This window comes from Bombina bombina, chromosome 7 (assembly GCF_027579735.1).
Source record: "Bombina bombina isolate aBomBom1 chromosome 7, aBomBom1.pri, whole genome shotgun sequence".
NCBI lineage: Eukaryota > Metazoa > Chordata > Amphibia > Anura > Bombinatoridae > Bombina > Bombina bombina.
This window is the reverse complement of record NC_069505.1, coordinates 295,805,597-295,826,058: the sequence shown is the minus strand read 5'-3', so window position 1 is coordinate 295,826,058 and position 20,462 is coordinate 295,805,597. Positions and strand designations below refer to the sequence as shown.

Here is a 20,462-nt window from a genome sequence, read left to right as displayed (position 1 = left end):
ACAGAAGCCTCGTTCTTGAAGGCCCATGTGGAAGCCACAGCCCTAGTGGAATGAGCTGTGATTCTTTCGGGAGGCTGCCTTCCGGCAGTCTCGTAAGCCAATCTGATGATGCTTTTAATCCAAAAAGAGAGAGAGGTAGAAGTTGCTTTTTGACCTCTCCTTTTACCGGAATAAACAACAAACAAGGAAGATGTTTGTCTAAAATCCTTTGTAGCATCTAAATAGAATTTTAGAGCGCGAACAACATCCAAGTTGTGCAACAAACGTTCCTTCTTCGAAACTGGTTTCGGACACAGAGAAGGTACGATAATCTCCTGGTTAATGTTTTTGTTAGAAACAACTTTTGGAAGAAAACCAGGTTTAGTACGTAAAACCACCTTATCTGCATGGAACACCAGATAAGGAGGAGAACACTGCAGAGCAGATAGTTCCGAAACTCTTCTAGCAGAAGAAATTGCAACCAAAAACAAAACTTTCCAAGATAATAACTTAATATCAACGGAATGTAAGGGTTCAAACGGAACCCCCTGAAGAACTGAAAGAACTAAGTTGAGACTCCAAGGAGGAGTCAAAGGTTTGTAAACAGGCTTGATTCTAACCAGAGCCTGAACAAAGGCTTGAACATCTGGCACAGCTGCCAGCTTTTTGTGAAGTAACACAGACAAGGCAGAAATCTGTCCCTTCAGGGAACTTGCAGATAATCCTTTTTCCAATCCTTCTTGAAGGAAGGATAGAATCTTAGGAATCTTAACCTTGTCCCAAGGGAATCCTTTAGATTCACACCAACAGATATATTTTTTCCAAATTTTGTGGTAAATTTTTCTAGTTACAGGCTTTCTGGCCTGAACAAGAGTATCGATAACAGAATCTGAGAACCCTCGCTTCGATAAGATCAAGCGTTCAATCTCCAAGCAGTCAGCTGGAGTGAAACCAGATTCGGATGTTCGAACGGACCCTGAACAAGAAGGTCTCGTCTCAAAGGTAGCTTCCAAGGTGGAGCCGATGACATATTCACCAGATCTGCATACCAAGTCCTGCGTGGCCACGCAGGAGCTATCAAGATCACCGACGCCCTCTCCTGATTGATCCTGGCTACCAGCCTGGGGATGAGAGGAAACGGCGGGAACACATAAGCTAGTTTGAAGGTCCAAGGTGCTACTAGTGCATCCACTAGAGCCGCCTTGGGATCCCTGGATCTGGACCCGTAGCGAGGAACTTTGAAGTTCTGACGAGAGGCCATCAGATCCATGTCTGGAATGCCCCACAGCTGAGTGACTTGGGCAAAGATTTCCGGATGGAGTTCCCACTCCCCCGGATGCAATGTCTGACGACTCAGAAAATCCGCTTCCCAATTTTCCACTCCTGGGATGTGGATAGCAGACAGGTGGCAGGAGTGAGACTCCGCCCATAGAATGATTTTGGTCACTTCTTCCATCGCTAGGGAACTCCTTGTTCCCCCCTGATGGTTGATGTACGCAACAGTTGTCATGTTGTCTGATTGAAACCGTATGAACTTGGCCCTCGCTAGCTGAGGCCAAGCCTTGAGAGCATTGAATATCGCTCTCAGTTCCAGAATATTTATCGGTAGAAGAGATTCTTCCCGAGACCAAAGACCCTGAGCTTTCAGGGATCCCCAGACCGCGCCCCAGCCCATCAGACTGGCGTCGGTCGTGACAATGACCCACTCTGGTCTGCGGAATGTCATCCCTTGTGACAGGTTGTCCAGGGACAGCCACCAACGGAGTGAGTCTCTGGTCCTCTGATTTACTTGTATCTTCGGAGACAAGTCTGTATAGTCCCCATTCCACTGACTGAGCAAGCACAGTTGTAATGGTCTTAGATGAATGCGCGCAAAAGGAACTATGTCCATGGCCGCTACCATCAAACCTATCACTTCCATGCACTGCGCTATGGAAGGAAGAGGAACGGAATGAAGTATCCGACAAGAGTCTAGAAGTTTTGTTTTTCTGGCCTCTGTCAGAAAAATCCTCATTTCTAAGGAGTCTATTATTGTTCCCAAGAAGGGAACCCTTGTTGACGGAGATAGAGAACTCTTTTCCACGTTCACTTTCCATCCGTGAGATCTGAGAAAGGCCAGGACAATGTCCGTGTGAGCCTTTGCTTGAGGAAGGGACGACGCTTGAATCAGAATGTCGTCCAAGTAAGGTACTACAGCAATGCCCCTTGGTCTTAGCACAGCTAGAAGGGACCCTAGTACCTTTGTGAAAATCCTTGGAGCAGTGGCTAATCCGAAAGGAAGCGCCACGAACTGGTAATGCTTGTCCAGGAATGCGAACCTTAGGAACCGATGATGTTCCTTGTGGATAGGAATATGTAGATACGCATCCTTTAAATCCACCGTGGTCATGAATTGACCTTCCTGGATGGAAGGAAGAATAGTTCGAATGGTTTCCATCTTGAACGATGGAACCTTGAGAAACTTGTTTAAGATCTTGAGATCTAAGATTGGTCTGAACGTTCCCTCTTTTTTGGGAACTATGAACAGATTGGAGTAGAACCCCATCCCTTGTTCTCCTAATGGAACAGGATTAATCACTCCCATTTTTAACAGGCCTTCTACACAATGTAAGAATGCCTGTCTTTTTATGTGGTCTGAAGACAACTGAGACCTGTGGAACCTCCCCCTTGGGGGAAGCCCCTTGAATTCCAGAAGATAACCTTGGGAGACTATTTCTAGCGCCCAAGGATCCAGAACATCTCTTGCCCAAGCCTGAGCGAAGAGAGAGAGTCTGCTCCCCACCAGATCCGGTCCCGGATCGGGGGCCAACATTTCATGCTGTCTTGGTAGCAGTGGCAGGTTTCTTGGCCTGCTTTCCCTTGTTCCAGCCTTGCATTGGTCTCCAAGCTGGCTTGGCTTGAGAAGTATTACCCTCTTGCTTAGAGGACGTAGCACTTTGGGCTGGTCCGTTTCTACGAAAGGGACGAAAATTAGGTTTATTTTTTGCCTTGAAAGGCCGATCCTGAGGAAGGGCGTGGCCCTTACCCCCAGTGATATCAGAGATAATCTCTTTCAAGTCAGGGCCAAACAGCGTTTTCCCCTTGAAAGGAATGTTAAGTAGCTTGTTCTTGGAAGACGCATCAGCTGACCAAGATTTCAACCAAAGCGCTCTGCGCGCCACAATAGCAAACCCAGAATTCTTAGCCGCTAACCTAGCCAATTGCAAAGTGGCGTCTAGGGTGAAAGAATTAGCCAATTTGAGAGCATTGATTCTGTCCATAATCTCCTCATAAGGAGGAGAATCACTATCGACCGCCTTTATCAGCTCATCGAACCAGAAACACGCGGCTGTAGCGACAGGGACAATGCATGAAATTGGTTGTAGAAGGTAACCCTGCTGAACAAACATCTTTTTAAGTAAACCTTCTAATTTTTTATCCATAGGATCTTTGAAAGCACAACTATCCTCTATGGGTATAGTGGTGCGTTTGTTTAAAGTGGAAACCGCTCCCTCGACCTTGGGGACTGTCTGCCATAAGTCCTTTCTGGGGTCGACCATAGGAAACAATTTTTTAAATATGGGGGGAGGGACGAAAGGAATACCAGGCCTTTCCCATTCTTTATTAACAATGTCCGCCACCCGCTTGGGTATAGGAAAAGCTTCTGGGAGCCCCGGGACCTCTAGGAACTTGTCCATTTTACATAGTTTCTCTGGGATGACCAACTTGTCACAATCATCCAGAGTGGATAATACCTCCTTAAGCAGAATGCGGAGATGTTCCAACTTAAATTTAAACGTAATCACATCAGGTTCAGCTTGTTGAGAAATGTTCCCTGAATCAGTAATTTCTCCCTCAGACAAAACCTCCCTGGCCCCATCAGACTGGTTTAGGGGCCCTTCAGAACCATTATTATCAGCGTCGTCATGCTCTTCAGTATCTAAAACAGAGCAGTCGCGCTTACGCTGATAAGTGTTCATTTTGGCTAAAATGTTTTTGACAGAATTATCCATTACAGCCGTTAATTGTTGCATAGTAAGGAGTATTGGCGCGCTAGATGTACTAGGGGCCTCCTGAGTGGGCAAGACTCGTGTAGACGAAGGAGGGAATGATGCAGTACCATGCTTACTCCCCTCACTTGAGGAATCATCTTGGGCAACATTGTCATTGTCACATAAATCACATTTATTTAAATGAATAGGAATTCTGGCTTCCCCACATTCAGAACACAGTCTATCTGGTAGTTCAGACATGTTAAACAGGCATAAACTTGATAAAGTACAAAAAACGTTTTAAAATAAAACCGTTACTGTCACTTTAAATTTTAAACTGAACACACTTTATTACTGCAATTGCGAAAAAATATGAAGGAATTGTTCAAAATTCACCAAATTTTCACCACAGTGTCTTAAAGCCTTAAAAGTATTGCACACCAAATTTGGAAGCTTTAACCCTTAAAATAACGGAACCGGAGCCGTTTTTAACTTTAACCCCTTTACAGTCCCTGGTATCTGCTTTGCTGAGACCCAACCAAGCCCAAAGGGGAATACGATACCAAATGACGCCTTCAGAAAGTCTTTTCTAAGTATCAGAGCTCCTCTCACATGCGACTGCATGTCATGCCTCTCAAAAACAAGTGCGCAACACCGGCGCGAAAATGAGGCTCTGCCTATGATTTGGGAAAGCCCCTAAAGAATAAGGTGTCTAAAACAGTGCCTGCCGATATTATTATATCAAAATACCCAGATTAAATGATTCCTCAAGGCTAAATATGTGTTAAAAATGAATCGATTTAGCCCAGAAAAGTCTACAGACTTAATAAGCCCTTGTGAAGCCCTTATTTACGATCTTAATAAACATGGCTTACCGGATCCCATAGGGAAAATGACAGCTTCCAGCATTACATCGTCTTGTTAGAATGTGTCATACCTCAAGCAGCAAGAGACTGCTCACTGTTCCCCCAACTGAAGTTAATTGCTCTCAACAGTCCTGTGTGGAACAGCCATGGATTTTAGTGACGGTTGCTAAAATCATTTTCCTCATACAAACAGAAATCTTCATCTCTTTTCTGTTTCTGAGTAAATAGTACATACCAGCACTATTTCAAAATAACAAACTCTTGATTGAATAATAAAAACTACAGTTAAACACTAAAAAACTCTAAGCCATCTCCGTGGAGATGTTGCCTGTACAACGGCAAAGAGAATGACTGGGGTAGGCGGAGCCTAGGAGGGATCATGTGACCAGCTTTGCTGGGCTCTTTGCCATTTCCTGTTGGGGAAGAGAATATCCCACAAGTAAGGATGACGCCGTGGACCGGACACACCTATGTTGGAGAAAGAGAATTTAAGCATGCACACCGAGTGAAACGCCTAACAATATTAAAGGGGTATACTATCTGTTACTGAAGCAGGCTTGTTCATGTATGAGGAACTATCTTTCTCCTTATGGCCCAATAACCTTAAAGTACAGAAATACAATCAAGAGCCCTGAAGGGAGCACTACAATTACCCCACGTCAGTTTTTAGCAGGGGGCAGAGGTTCCCACATATGTCCAGTAGCGACATGACTGAGTAGTGAAGTACACTTAGAAAACATCAAGCCGAGTAAGGGAAGGAGAGCTGTGCATGTAAGGGGTTGGTGGATCTTTAGCTTTCTTCTTAAGTAAGGGGGTAATAATATTCATGTCGGTATTGCGTACCTCGGTCCTCAGCTGGACGACATTGCTTACAATAGCACTCTTCTCACATTTTCTACGCCCCCAAGATCAAACATTGGGCATTTCCAGCATTTATAGTAATTGTGAAGACCCAAAGAATCTCTTCCGCTGTCTCCACACTCCTTTTGTTTATCTGCTTAGTGTTCGTGGCTTGTGTTTTTCATAATTTGATAGCAGGGGTTAAGTGCTAATGCAGCCTAAAGTAGCAACGTGGACTGTGCGAACTAGCAGTAACTTCACACTGCATATCCATGTTGCAGTGCTACCTGCCCGGTATGTAAAAAATATATGGGACTCACCCTGTCAGCGTGTCGCACGCTTGCAAATGGCATTAGTGCTGTGTTCAGTGCCCTTGTTTTTAATAGGATTATTAAAAACCAGGCACCAATTCATCTAAATTGACCTTCACTTTAAAAGGACATGCCAATATATAAGAAAATAAAATTATGTCTTTCCTTAAAAGGACGTTTTATTAGCAACTAAGCTCTCTGTTACACAAGTCATTTAGTGCTTTCATTTGTTTTAGCATTTGTTTTAAATGTAGCCACCAATCAGCAAGCGCTACCCAGGGTTCTGAACCAAAAATGGGCCGGCTTCTAAGCTAACATTCCTGCTTTTTCAAATAAAGATACCAAAAGAACAAAGAAACATTTATAATAGGAGTAAATTAGAAAGTGGCTTAAAGTGGCATGCTCTATCTGAATCATGAAAGAAAAACTTTGGTTTCTCATCCCTTTAAAGGGACAGTCTACTTCATTTTTTTATTGTTTAAAAAACAGAATTTATGTTTACCTGATAAATTACTTTCTCCAACGGTGTGTCCGGTCCACGGCGTCATCCTTACTTGTGGGATATTCTCTTCCCCAACAGGAAATGGCAAAGAGCCCAGCAAAGCTGGTCACATGATCCCTCCTAGGCTCCGCCTACCCCAGTCATTCGACCGACGTTAAGGAGGAATAATTGCATAGGAGAAACCATATGATACCGTGGTGACTGTAGTTAAAGAAAATAAATTATCAGACCTGATTAAAAAACCAGGGCGGGCCGTGGACCGGACACACCGTTGGAGAAAGTAATTTATCAGGTAAACATAAATTCTGTTTTCTCCAACATAGGTGTGTCCGGTCCACGGCGTCATCCTTACTTGTGGGAACCAATACCAAAGCTTTAGGACACGGATGAAGGGAGGGAGCAAATCAGGTCACCTAAATGGAAGGCACCACGGCTTGCAAAACCTTTCTCCCAAAAACAGCCTCAGAAGAAGCAAAAGTATCAAACTTGTAAAATTTGGTAAAAGTGTGCAGTGAAGACCAAGTCGCTGCCCTACATATCTGATCAACAGAAGCCTCGTTCTTGAAGGCCCATGTGGAAGCCACAGCCCTAGTGGAATGAGCTGTGATTCTTTCAGGAGGCTGCCGTCCGGCAGTCTCGTAAGCCAATCTGATGATGCTTTTAATCCAAAAAGAGAGAGAGGTAGAAGTTGCTTTTTGACCTCTCCTTTTACCAGAATAAACAACAAACAAGGAAGATGTTTGTCTAAAATCCTTTGTAGCATCTAAATAGAATTTTAGAGCGCGAACAACATCCAAATTGTGCAACAAACGTTCCTTCTTCGAAACAGGTTTCGGACACAAAGAAGGCACGACTATCTCCTGGTTAATGTTTTTGTTAGAAACAACTTTTGGAAGAAAACCAGGTTTAGTACGTAAAACCACCTTATCTGCATGGAACACCAGATAAGGAGGAGAACACTGCAGAGCAGATAATTCTGAAACTCTTCTAGCAGAAGAAATTGCAACCAAAAACAAAACTTTCCAAGATAATAACTTAATATCAACGGAATGTAAGGGTTCAAACGGAACCCCCTGAAGAACTGAAAGAACTAAGTTGAGACTCCAAGGAGGAGTCAAAGGTTTGTAAACAGGCTTGATTCTAACCAGAGCCTGAACAAAGGCTTGAACATCTGGCACAGCTGCCAGCTTTTTGTGAAGTAACACAGACAAGGCAGAAATCTGTCCCTTCAAGGAACTTGCAGATAACCCTTTCTCCAATCCTTCTTGGAGAAAAGATAGAATCTTAGGAATCTTTACCTTGTCCCAGGGGAATCCTTTAGATTCACACCAACAGATATATATTTTCCATATTTTGTGGTAAATTTTTCTAGTTACAGGCTTTCTGGCCTGAACAAGAGTATCAATAACAGAATCTGATAACCCTCGTTTTGATAAAATCAAGCGTTCAATCTCCAAGCAGTCAGCTGGAGTGAGACCAGATTCGGATGTTCGAACGGACCTTGAACAAGAAGGTCTCGTCTCAAAGGTAGCTTCCATGGTGGAGCCGATGACATATTCACCAGATCTGCATACCAAGTCCTGCGTGGCCACGCAGGAGCTATCAAGATCACCGACGCCCTCTCCTGATGGATCCTGGCTACCAGCCTGGGGATGAGAGGAAACGGCGGGAATACATAAGCTAGTTTGAAGGTCCAAGGTGCTACTAGTGCATCTACTAGAGTCGCCTTGGGATCCCTGGATCTGGACCCGTAGCAAGGAACCTTGAAGTTCTGACAAGAGGCCATCAGATCCATGTCTGGAATGCCCCACAGTAGAGTGATTTGGGCAAAGATTTCCGGATGGAGTTCCCACTCCCCCGGATGCAATGTCTGACGACTCAGAAAATCCGCTTCCCAATTTTCCACTCCTGGGATGTGGATTGCAGACAGGTGGCAGGAGCGAGTCTCCGCCCATTGAATGATTTTGGTCACTTCTTCCATCGCCAGGGAACTCCTTGTTCCCCCCTGATGGTTGATGTACGCAACAGTCGTCATGTTGTCTGATTGAAACCGTATGAACTTGGCCTTCGCTAGCTGAGGCCAAGCCTTGAGAGCATTGAATATCGCTCTCAGTTCCAGAATATTTATCGGTAGAAGAGATTCTTCCCGAGACCAAAGACCCTGAGCTTTCAGGGATCCCCAGACCGCGCCCCAGCCCATCAGACTGGCGTCGGTCGTGACAATGACCCACTCTGGTCTGCGGAAGGTCATCCCTTGTGACAGGTTGTCCAGGGACAGCCACCAACGGAGTGAGTCTCTGGTCCTCTGATTTACTTGTATCTTCGGAGACAAGTCTGTATAGTCCCCATTCCACTGACTGAGCATGCACAGTTGTAATGGTCTTAGATGAATGCGCGCAAAAGGAACTATGTCCATTGCCGCTACCATCAAACCTATTACTTCCATGCACTGCGCTATGGAAGGAAGAGGAACGGAATGAAGTGTCCGACAAGAGTTTAGAAGTTTTGTTTTTCTGGCCTCTGTCAGAAAAATCCTCATTTCTAAGGAGTCTATAATTGTTCCCAAGAAGGGAACCCTTGTCGACGGAGATAGAGAACTCTTTTCCACGTTCACTTTCCATCCGTGAGATCTGAGAAAGGCCAGGACTATGTCCGTGTGAGCCTTTGCTTGAGGAAGGGACGACGCTTGAATCAGAATGTCGTCCAAGTAAGGTACTACTGCAATGCCCCTTGGTCTTAGCACCGCTAGAAGGGACCCTAGTACCTTTGTGAAAATCCTTGGAGCAGTGGCTAATCCGAAGGGAAGCGCCACGAACTGGTAATGCTTGTCCAGGAATGCGAACCTTAGGAACCGATGATGTTCCTTGTGGATAGGAATATGTAGATACGCATCCTTTAAATCCACCGTGGTCATGAATTGACCTTCCTGGATGGAAGGAAGAATTGTTCGAATGGTTTCCATCTTGAACGATGGAACCTTGAGAAACTTGTTTAAGATCTTGAGATCTAAGATTGGTCTGAACGTTCCCTCTTTTTTGGGAACTATGAACAGATTGGAGTAGAACCCCATCCCTTGTTCTCCTAATGGAACAGGATGAATCACTCCCATTTTTAGCAGGTCTTCTACACAATGTAAGAATGCCTGTCTTTTTATGTGGTCTGAAGACAATTGAGACCTGTGGAACCTCCCCCTTGGGGGAAGCCCCTTGAATTCCAGAAGATAACCTTGGGAGACTATTTCTAGTGCCCAAGGATCCAGAACATCTCTTGCCCAAGCCTGAGCGAAGAGAGAGAGTCTGCCCCCCACCAGATCCGGTCCCGGATCGGGGGCCAACATTTCATGCTGTCTTGGTAGCAGTGGCAGGTTTCTTGGCCTGCTTTCCCTTGTTCCAGCCTTGCATTGGTCTCCAGGCTGGCTTGGCTTGAGAAGTATTACCCTCTTGTTTAGAGGACGTAGCACTTGGGGCTGGTCCGTTTCTACAAAAGGGACGAAAATTAGGTTTATTTTTGGCCTTGAAAGACCTATCCTGAGGAAGGGCGTGGCCCTTACCCCCAGTGATATCAGAGATAATCTCTTTCAAGTCAGGGCCAAACAGCGTTTTCCCCTTGAAAGGAATGTTAAGTAGTTTGTTCTTGGAAGACGCATCCGCTGACCAAGATTTCAACCAAAGCGCTCTGCGCGCCACAATAGCAAACCCAGAATTTTTCGCCGCTAACCTAGCCAATTGCAAAGTGGTGTCTAGGGTGAAAGAATTAGCCAATTTGAGAGCACGGATTCTGTCCATAATCTCCTCATAAGGAGGAGAATCACTATCGATCGCCTTAACTAGTTCATCGAACCAGAAACACGCGGCTGTAGTGACAGGGACAATGCATGAAATTGGTTGTAGAAGGTAACCTTGCTGAACAAACATCTTTTTAAGCAAACCTTCTAATTTTTTATCCATAGGATCTTTGAAAGCACAACTATCTTCTATGGGTATAGTGGTGCGTTTGTTTAAAGTAGAAACCGCTCCCTCGACCTTGGGGACTGTCTGCCATAAGTCCTTTCTGGAGTCGACCATAGGAAACAATTTTTTAAATATGGGGGGAGGGACGAAAGGTATACCGGGCCTTTCCCATTCTTTATTTACAATGTCCGCCACCCGCTTGGGTATAGGAAAAGCTTCTGGGAGCCCCGGGACCTCTAGGAACTTGTCCATTTTACATAGTTTCTCTGGAATGATCAAATTCTCACAATCATCCAGAGTGGATAATACCTCCTTAAGCAGAGCGCGGAGATGTTCCAACTTAAATTTAAATGTAATCACATCGGGTTCAGCTTGTTGAGAAATTTTCCCTGAATCTGAAATTTCTCCCTCAGACAAAACCTCCCTGGCCCCCTCAGACTGGTGTAGGGGCATTTCAGAACCATTATCATCAGCGTCCTCATGCTCTTCAGTATCTAAAACAGAGCAGTCGCGCTTACGCTGATAAGTGGGCATTTTGGCTAAAATGTTTTTGATAGAATTATCCATTACAGCCGTTAATTGTTGCATAGTAAGGAGTATTGGCGCGCTAGATGTACTAGGGGCCTCCTGAGTGGGCAAGACTCGTGTAGACGAAGGAGGGAATGATGCAGTACCATGCTTACTCCCCTCACTTGAGGAATCATCTTGGGCATCATTTTCAGTGTCACATAAATCACATTTATTTAAATGAGAAGGAACCCTGGCTTCCCCACATTCAGAACACAGTCTATCTGGTAGTTCAGACATGTTAAACAGGCATAAACTTGATAACAAAGTACAAAAAACGTTTTAAAATAAAACCGTTACTGTCACTTTAAATTTTAAACTGAACACACTTTATTACTGCAATTGCGAAAAAGTATGAAGGAATTGTTCAAAATTCACCAAAATTTCACCACAGTGTCTTAAAGCCTTAAAAGTATTGCACACCAAATTTGGAAGCTTTAACCCTTAAAATAACGGAACCGGAGCCGTTTAAACTTTAACCCCTTTACAGTCCCTGGTATCTGCTTTGCTGAGACCCAACCAAGCCCAAAGGGGAATACGATACCAAATGATGCCTTCAGAAAGTCTTTTCTATGTATCAGAGCTCCTCACACATGCGACTGCATGTCATGCCTCTCAAAAACAAGTGCGCAATACCGGCGCGAAAATGAGGCTCTGCCTATGATTAGGGAAAGCCCCTAAAGAATAAGGTGTCTAAAACAGTGCCTGCCGATATTATTTTATCAAAATACCCAGATTAAATGATTCCTCAAGGCTAAATATGTGTAATATATGAATCGATTTAGCCCAGAAAAAGTCTACAGTCTTAATAAGCCCTTGTGAAGCCCTTATTTACTTGCTGAATAAACATGGCTTACCGGATCCCATAGGGAAAATGACAGCTTCCAGCATTACATCGTCTTGTTAGAATGTGTCATACCTCAAGCAGCAAAAGTCTGCTCACTGTTTCCCCAACTGAAGTTAATTCCTCTCAACAGTCCTGTGTGGAACAGCCATGGATTTTAGTAACGGTTGCTAAAATCATTTTCCTCTTACAAACAGAAATCTTCATCTCTTTTCTGTTTCAGAGTAAATAGTACATACCAGCACTATTTTAAAATAACAAACTCTTGATTGAATAATAAAAACTACAGTTAAACACTAAAAAACTCTAAGCCATCTCCGTGGAGATGTTGCCTGTACAACGGCAAAGAGAATGACTGGGGTAGGCGGAGCCTAGGAGGGATCATGTGACCAGCTTTGCTGGGCTCTTTGCCATTTCCTGTTGGGGAAGAGAATATCCCACAAGTAAGGATGACGCCGTGGACCGGACACACCTATGTTGGAGAAAGATAGATAACTAACATTGTTATATCAATATACTTTATCATTTCTAAGATTGCCTGCTACTAAACCCCTGCAGGTCACCCCCCCTTTTTTTTTCCTTAGCTTTTTACAATATTGCACTCCAGCTAGACAGTGCTACTTCATGTGTGACATATAGATACCATTGTGCTCACTCCTGTGGAGAATGATAATGGTTATACAAGAACTAGCACTGATTGGCAAAAATGCAAGATTGTAAAAAGCATTGAGATAAGGGGGCAGTCTGCAGAGGCTTAGATACAGGTAATCATAGAGTTAAAAAGTATATTAAATATAACCGTGCTGGTAGACTGTCCATTAAAATTTGTGGCTGCAGGGTCACTTATGTATCACAAAGCCTCAAAAACAGCCAGCGCAGCTTAATAAAGCTACCCCATAATGGATTTTTAACTAATGCAACGGCTTATCTGGGGCATGCATCTATCAGTAGCCACTGTATCAATATAATGGTAATTGTTTTCCTAAGGTTTGTAACATCACGAAGACAAATACCTGTAGTTTCGTCACTGCTCTTTTCTTTACTAGGACTGAGCGTGTCGGATAGATCTGAATCTTTGATGTCTGCCGGACTCTCTATAAAACACAAAGGAAAAAACGGTTTAGAGGGGGAAAATTACAAAAAGTTTCAGTATGTTCAAATTCAATATCAGGATATCAGATCACAGTGACACGGCTTGAACAAGAGCTAGCAGCTGCATCACTTGCCTAGCTGACGCTTCGCATTAAAAGCCCAGTTGTGCGTCTGCCAGTTGAAATTGGTTGGCTTTTGAATCGTGCGTGAAGCCTAGAAAATAAGCCGCTCCTCTAAACAGGATTATATTTCCAGAACAATGCAGAAGATACTGGGTGTCAAACGTTCATGAAAGCAGATATCTGATTTTTATGCCTAAGTTTGTGTAAAATAAAATGGAATCACTTTCTGGCAGCCAACTTTACAAATGTTAAAAGATGAATAATGTATTGTTTAAGGCGATTCGTTTTCATTTGAACAAAAGTGCAATCTGAATTACTCCAAAGCTAACGTCTTATTTATTGAATTATTTGCAGTATTGTTCATACATAAGATCTTTTCAAATGCAATAATTTAGATAAATTCAAATATTCAGACCTGTTCGCTTTGGCAGCTGAGTAGGAAATGAGTGAGACAATTTATTATTTATTTATATTTAATTATCAAAATCTGATAATCTTTGATTACTCAATGTTAAAGGAACATTCTCTGTTTTGCTACAGTATGTCATTTTCTGCACTGCTCCCATGTTTAAAGGGGCAGTAGTATACTATAAAATAGTTTTTCTCTTAATGTGTTTCCAATTACTTGTTTTTTCAGTTGCAGAGTATAAAATGTATGAGATTTTTTTTTTAAGGCTTATTTATGTATATGAATTAGCTGATTTTGTGTTTTGAAACCACAATCTAATAAATTGGGTTGAGCTTGTAGGTATAATCAGATCTCATTACTTTATCACATTGTGTACATATATCTGCTTCTTTATCTTATATCTGTCCATAAACCAATCACCAATACTTGGAGAGAACAATGGAAAATTAACATTTTATTACCTTATCTCTTCTATACCCCACTGGGAGTGTAATTTCTTCTACTGGCTGTGTTAACAGAGCTTGGCCTCGAGACCAAAAACTTTCAGGATGGGTGGGGATACCACAGGCTAAATAAACTATTTAAAATGCCAATATAAGGGTAATGGAAATACTTGTAAATCATTTAATACACTCCAGCAGGTAAAGTGGATCATGGGAAACAAATTAAAGGGGAGACATTTTTTGAGTAAACTGTCCTTTTAAGACTGTGGTTGGTGGGGTTGTGTGAATTCCGCTGCAGATTTGCTCACCGTGTTCAGAGTCAGAGTTTTATCTATGCGTTTAACCCCACTGTGGGGGATAAAACACAGTTTGAGTAATGCAAAACATACAAGTTCTGAAGAGTTAGAGCCTGTAATTTTTGCACATAAAGTCCCTTTTGGGATTTTTAAAGTATAATTACAGTTTTTTTTGTTTTTGTTTTAAAAATAAAACTTAGATCAAAATGAAGCGTATCAGAAGTGAATGATCTAATTTCCAGCTGTTCATATCCAAACACTTATCCAACTGGAGGAACAGAATGACGCTGCAATAAACGCAAGTCTATGTAAATGAATAGTCATCAGCATTGCTCGCTAAATAAAATATTATCTTTTAGCATTGATATGGCTAAACAAAATGTATGTGTACTTGAAGCTACCAGATTTATTAATTATCTGTGAATATCCTACTAATTCCAGAAGGGTGTGTTGTATGAGCACTTAAAAGACATAAAATATTTAAAGGGACAGTAAAGTCATAATTAGACATTCATGATTTAGACAGAACATACAATTTTAAACAATTTAGTTCTATTTAATTTGCTTCCATCTCTTGTTGTCCTTTGCTGAAAGATTTATTTAGGCAAGCTCAGGAGAATCAAAGAACTTAGGTTCTAGCTGCTGATTGGTGGTTGTGTGAATTTTGCTGCAGATTTGCGCACTGTTTTCGGAGTCAGAGTTTTATCTATGCGTTTAACCCCACTGTGGGGGATAAAACACAGTTTTAGTAATACAAAACATACAAGTTCTGAAGAGTTACAGCCTGTAATTTTTGCACATAAAGTCCTTTTTGGGATTTTTAAAGTATAATTAGTTTTTTTGTTTTTGTTTTAAAAATAAAACTTAGATCAAAATGAAGCGTATCAGAAAACATTCATGATTTAGACAGAACATACAATTTTAAACAATTTACTTCTATTTAATTTGCTTCCTTCTCTTGTTGTCCTTTGCTGAAAGATTTATTTAGGCAAGCTTAGGAGAATCAAAGAACCTAGGTTCTAGCTGCTGATTGGTGGCTGCATATATATACACCGATTGTCATTGGCTCACACATGTGTTCAGATAGAAACCAGTAGTGCATTGCTGCTCCTTCAACAAATGATACCAAGAGAATGAAACAAATTTGATAATGGGAGTAAACTGGAAAGTTGTTTAAAATTGTATGTTCTACCGAAATCATGAAAGAAAAATTTCGGGCTTCATGTCCCTTTAAAAATATGGTAAAGACAGAAAACAGGAGTAGCTGGCCAATAAGCAATAGTCAAAAGCACATATTATAGCACATTAAAGAGACTCAAATTGGAATAATCTCCCTTAATGCCACAATTATATTTGCCTGGATAAATTGAATTCTTAAAGGGACATGAATCCCAGCAGGTTTCTTTTGTTATTCAGATAGAGCATACTTTAAACAATTTAGAGACACATGAAACCAAAATTTGTTCTTTCATGATTCAGATAGATAACAGAAATACATTGGAATTTTTTTTTTTACATTGGAAAATTGTATTTTCTATCTGAATCATGAAAGAAAAGTTTTGGGTTTCATGTCCCTTTAACACAGCAATAAAAAAAAAAAATCCAACACTTTTGATAGTGCAGAAAAACAAAAAAGTCTTGTTACAACTAACTGTAATTTGTGCAGAAATGCCAAACAATGTCACTGTGAGTACAGTCTACAAATAAATCAGGCAACATTACTCCCAGCACATAAACGGTTAACGATAGTCTTATCAGCTGTACACAAATGCTGTTACAGAACCATGTATGGACAAAACGAAGGGTGCCCAAACCCTGCTGGAATGGCTTTCTATTGAGGAGGAGTTAGCAGCAGCGGCATCACAAAAAGCTGCCAGCCACACAGTCCTTAAGGAAAATGTGTAAAGTAAAAGAAATGACAGAATAGCGAAAACAATTAGAGATCTGTATAGGTTTTATTCATGTAACACCAGCTGTACCCATCTGTGCCCTCGGACCAGTCCCACTGTGTTACAAGCAATTATGGTCGAGGGTGAAATGATCAGTAAAGTGATGAGAGAGAGGAAGGAAGGATGTTCATGGGAGGTCATTTAGAAGATGCTGTATTAATTATGCTTGCAGCTATATAGATAAATCACGTAAAAGGATTCTCCTTCTTGAGTAAATATATGTTTATACATTTATCACTATGTAATACATAAATGTACGAGAGAGAAGGGGGGAAGAGAGGACAGAGAGAGAATGAGAGGACAGAGAAGTGAGAACAGAAAAGAGAGGAAAGAGAATGAAAGAGAACGAGAGAGAGAGAGAGAACGAGAGAGAGAACGAGAGAGAGAACAAGAGAGAGAACGAGAGAGAGAACGAGAGAGAGAACGAGAGAGAGAACGAGAGAGAGAACGAGAGAGAGAACGAGAGAGAGAACGAGAGAGAGAACGAGAGAGAGAACGAGAGAGAGAACACGAGAGAGAGAGAGAACACGAGAGAGAGAGAGAACGAGAGAGAGAGAGAGAACGAGAGAGAGAGAACGAGAGAGAGAGAACGAGAGAGAGAGAGAGAGAAAGAGAGAGAAAAAACGAGAGAGAGAAAAAACGAGAGAGAAAAAACGAGAGAGAGAAAAAACGAGAGAGAGAAAAAACGAGAGAGAGAGAGAACGAGAGAGAGAGAGAACGAGAGAGAGAGAGAGAGAGAGAACGAGAGAGAGAACGAGAACAAGAGAGAAAGAGAACGAGAGACAGAGAGAGAATAAGAGATAATGAAAGACTAAGAGAACAGAGAGGATAGAGCCAAGAGGACAGAGGTGATAGAGAGAAGAGGGAAGGGATAAGGAAGAGAGAGAGAGAGAGAAAGAGATATAGAGAAAGAAAGAGAGAGAGAGAGAGAGAGAGAGAGAGATATATAGAGAAAGAAAAAGAAAGAAAGAAAGAGAGAGAGAGAGAAAGAGAGAGAGAGAGAGAGAGAGAGAGAGAGAGAGAGAGAAAGAGAGAGAGAGAAAGAGAGAGAGAGAGAGAAAGAAAGAAAGAAAGGGGAGAGAGAGAGAGAGAGAAAGAAAGAAGAGAGAGAGACGAGAGAGAGAGGAGAGAGAGAGAGAGAGAGAGAAAGAACCCAAGACACGGAATTAGTGAGACAAAGAATGAGAGAAAGGGGGGGAAAAGAGAGAGAAAACCCAAGAGAAAATGAGAAAGAGAGAGACAGAAAGAAAGAAAGAGAATAATTGAGAGAATGGGAGAAAATATGAGAGAAAGAAAAAGAGAGCAAGAAAATGAGAGTGAGAATTAATATAAAGACAACTGATAAAGGGTATCACAAATCTAATGGGTATTTTGTATAAAAAAAAAACAATTAAATAAAAAGAAAGTAAAAAAACCATATTAAACCTTCTTTGTTAAATTTACCTGCAAGCAATGCAACTTCATGCCTAAAAATTCCAGCTTTCCGTACATGATACACAAAATAGATCAGTAAATTCATACAGAACTGACCGCACAATCTTTAGGAACAGGGAAGTAAGTGACACATAAAATATAAAAAGAACAATGCAGTAAGTTAAAAGCCAGTATTGATATTGTATGGGTCCTACCATAGGGGCTTTTTAAACGTTGGATTCATTCGTCTCTTAAAAGATCATTTTATAAACCCACAACACGACTGTAGTTCATTCAGCAAATAGACATCATGCCACATAAGTTAAACACTATACCTTTTATATGCAGCGTTTCTTGCTTCGCGTTCGTCAGGTGTTCTTCGTCTATAAGCTTGTCTGCCAAATAACAGAAATATTAGCATGCAGAGTCAAAGCAAAACCGTTTCCTTAACACATGGAAGTAGATCACATTCCATGCCCTTATTTAAAGCTTGCATGAATCCCACCCCTTCTAACGTGCTGGATAAAACTGCTGAACTCGAGACGACACTGCACCGCTCAAGATTACTTTAAAATAGTTCACTGTATTTCTGCACAATACCAGGGTGTGCTCGAGTTAGAAGCCACAACACAATGAAAACTTATTTTGGAGAAGTCAAAGATGTATTTAACTAGTGAGCAGGTTGCAAAAAATGTATATGGAATTCTAAAGTATTAAAGGGACACTATACTGTAATATGGGTTTCCCCTTAAAGGGATAGAAAAGCCAACACTGAAATGTGCATGGGAGTATTTACATTTTAGATAGAAAAATGTATCAAAATACTTCCATTTGCAAAAATGCTTTTAGTAAATGATATTACTGCTTTAATGCTGTATATGCACATATGCGAATATGGAGCTGAAGTTCAACCTCCAAGGAATTTGAAACGTTTACAGCACTGCAGTGCACTCCTTGTCTCATTGTGGCAAATTGTACTACTATTTTACAGGTGATGTGCAGTTTTTTTTAATTAAAGGGACACTAAACCCCCAAAAAAAACTATTTCATGATTCAGATAGAGCATGCAATTTTAAGCAACTTTCTAATTTACTCCTGTTATCACCTTTTCTTTGTGATCTTGCCATCTTTATTTAAAAAGCAGGAATGTGATGCATAGGAGCCGGCCCATTTTTGGTTGAGAATCTGGGTTATCCTTGCTTATTGGTGGGTAAATGTAAGTCTCCAGTAAGCAAGTGTTATCCATGGTACTGAACCCAAAATGGGCTGCTAAGCTTTACATTCCTGCTTTTAAAATAAAGATAGCAAGAGAACGAAGAAAAACTAATAGGAGTAAATTAGAAAGTTGCTTAAAATCCCATGCTGTGTCTGAATCATGCAAAAAAAAAAAAAAACCACTTGGGTTCAGTGTCAAAGGCTTGCAAAAGACAGGTTTTAACCCATTTGACACTGTCATGTTGTTTACAATGTTTTTCAACTCAAGAGCAGTTCAGTTCTTAAACAATCTGGTGGAATCTCTGTTTCTGGTCTCCTTTGCTTTGGCTAATCAAACAATATGTGAATGAGCTGGAGCTCTGAGTTAACCAATCACTGTGCAGAATGTTGCAGGGTTAAGAAAATGTCACCAAAATTCAGTATGATACAGGCAAATTAGCCTCTCAGGAACAAGTGAAATATTCACTCCATTTATAGAACTTCCAAGGTCAAATCAAGCAGCATAACAAATGTATGGTACAATGTCAGCTCAGGATCAGCAGATACTACAGGGAGATAGCGACTGATTGATAGCTACACACATTTGTCACTTGTCATTCACCAGATGTATTCAGCTAGCTCCTAGCAGTAAATAGATTATCTAAAGCCGACTTTAATTACGTTTCACCATTTTGCAGGGGTTAAACACTGTTATACGCAAGAAATAGTATAATAAAATGCTTTAACACGTTAGGGCATTTCCTTTGTGCACTGTTATGTCCATTTAAAGGGACAGTCAACACCAGAATTTTTGTCGTTTTAAAAGATGGATAATCCCTTAATTACCCATTCCCCAGTTTTGCATAACCAACACAGTTATAATTATACATGTTTTACCTCTGTAATTACCTTGCCCCCGCAAACTGCCCCTTATTACAGTTCTTTTGACAGATTTACATTTTAGCCAATCAATGCTCACTCCATTGTAAATTCACATGCGTGAGCTCAATGTTATCTATATGAAACATATGAACTAATGCCCCCTAGTGTTGAAAAACTGTCAAAATGCATTTAGATTAAAGGCGGCCTTCAAGGTCTAAGAAAACAAATTATGCTTACCTGATAATTTCATTTCCATCTGTGGGAGGGGAGTCCACTGCTTCATTCATTACTTGTGGGAATTAAGAACCTGGCCACCAGGAGGAGGCAAAGACACCCCAGCCAAAGGCTTAAATACCTCCCCCACTCCCCTCATCCCCTAGTCATTCTGCCAAGGGAACAAGGAACAGTAGGAGAAATATCAGGGTATAAATGGTGCCAGAAGAATAAAAAACATAATTTATGCTTACATGATAAATTTATTTCTCTTGTAGTGTATCCAGTCCACGGATCATCCATTACTAGTGGGATATTCTCCTTCCCAACAGGAAGTTGCAAGAGGATCACCCACAGCAGAGCTGCTATATAGCTCCTCCCCTCACTGCCATATCCAGTCATTCGACCGAAACAAGCAGAGAAAGGAGAAACCATAGGGTGCAGTGGTGACTGTAGTTTAATTAAAATTTAGACCTGCCTTAAAAGGACAGGGTGGGCCGTGGACTGGATACACTACAAGAGAAATAAATTTATCAGGTAAGCATAAATTATGTTTTCTCTTGTTAAGTGTATCCAGTCCACGGATCATCCATTACTTGTGGGATACCAATACCAAAGC

General features: G+C 41.4%; 1 protein-coding gene across 6 annotated transcripts in view; it reads right to left on the bottom strand.

Moving 5' to 3' along the window:
• Positions 1 to 20,462, bottom strand: part of SLMAP (sarcolemma associated protein) — a 494,984-nt gene that overhangs the window by 66,086 nt on the left and 408,436 nt on the right. For 4 of the 6 annotated variants that reach the window (XM_053720860.1, XM_053720859.1, XM_053720865.1 and 1 more), the window contains 2 exons: positions 17,890 to 17,949; positions 12,844 to 12,924 (listed from right to left, as the gene is read on the bottom strand). In XM_053720860.1, the coding sequence (XP_053576835.1) occupies positions 12,844 to 12,924; positions 17,890 to 17,949 (141 nt within the window). The remainder of the gene's footprint in view (positions 1 to 12,843; positions 12,925 to 17,889; positions 17,950 to 20,462) is intronic. The other 2 variants (XM_053720862.1, XM_053720863.1) reach the window with 1 other exon arrangement.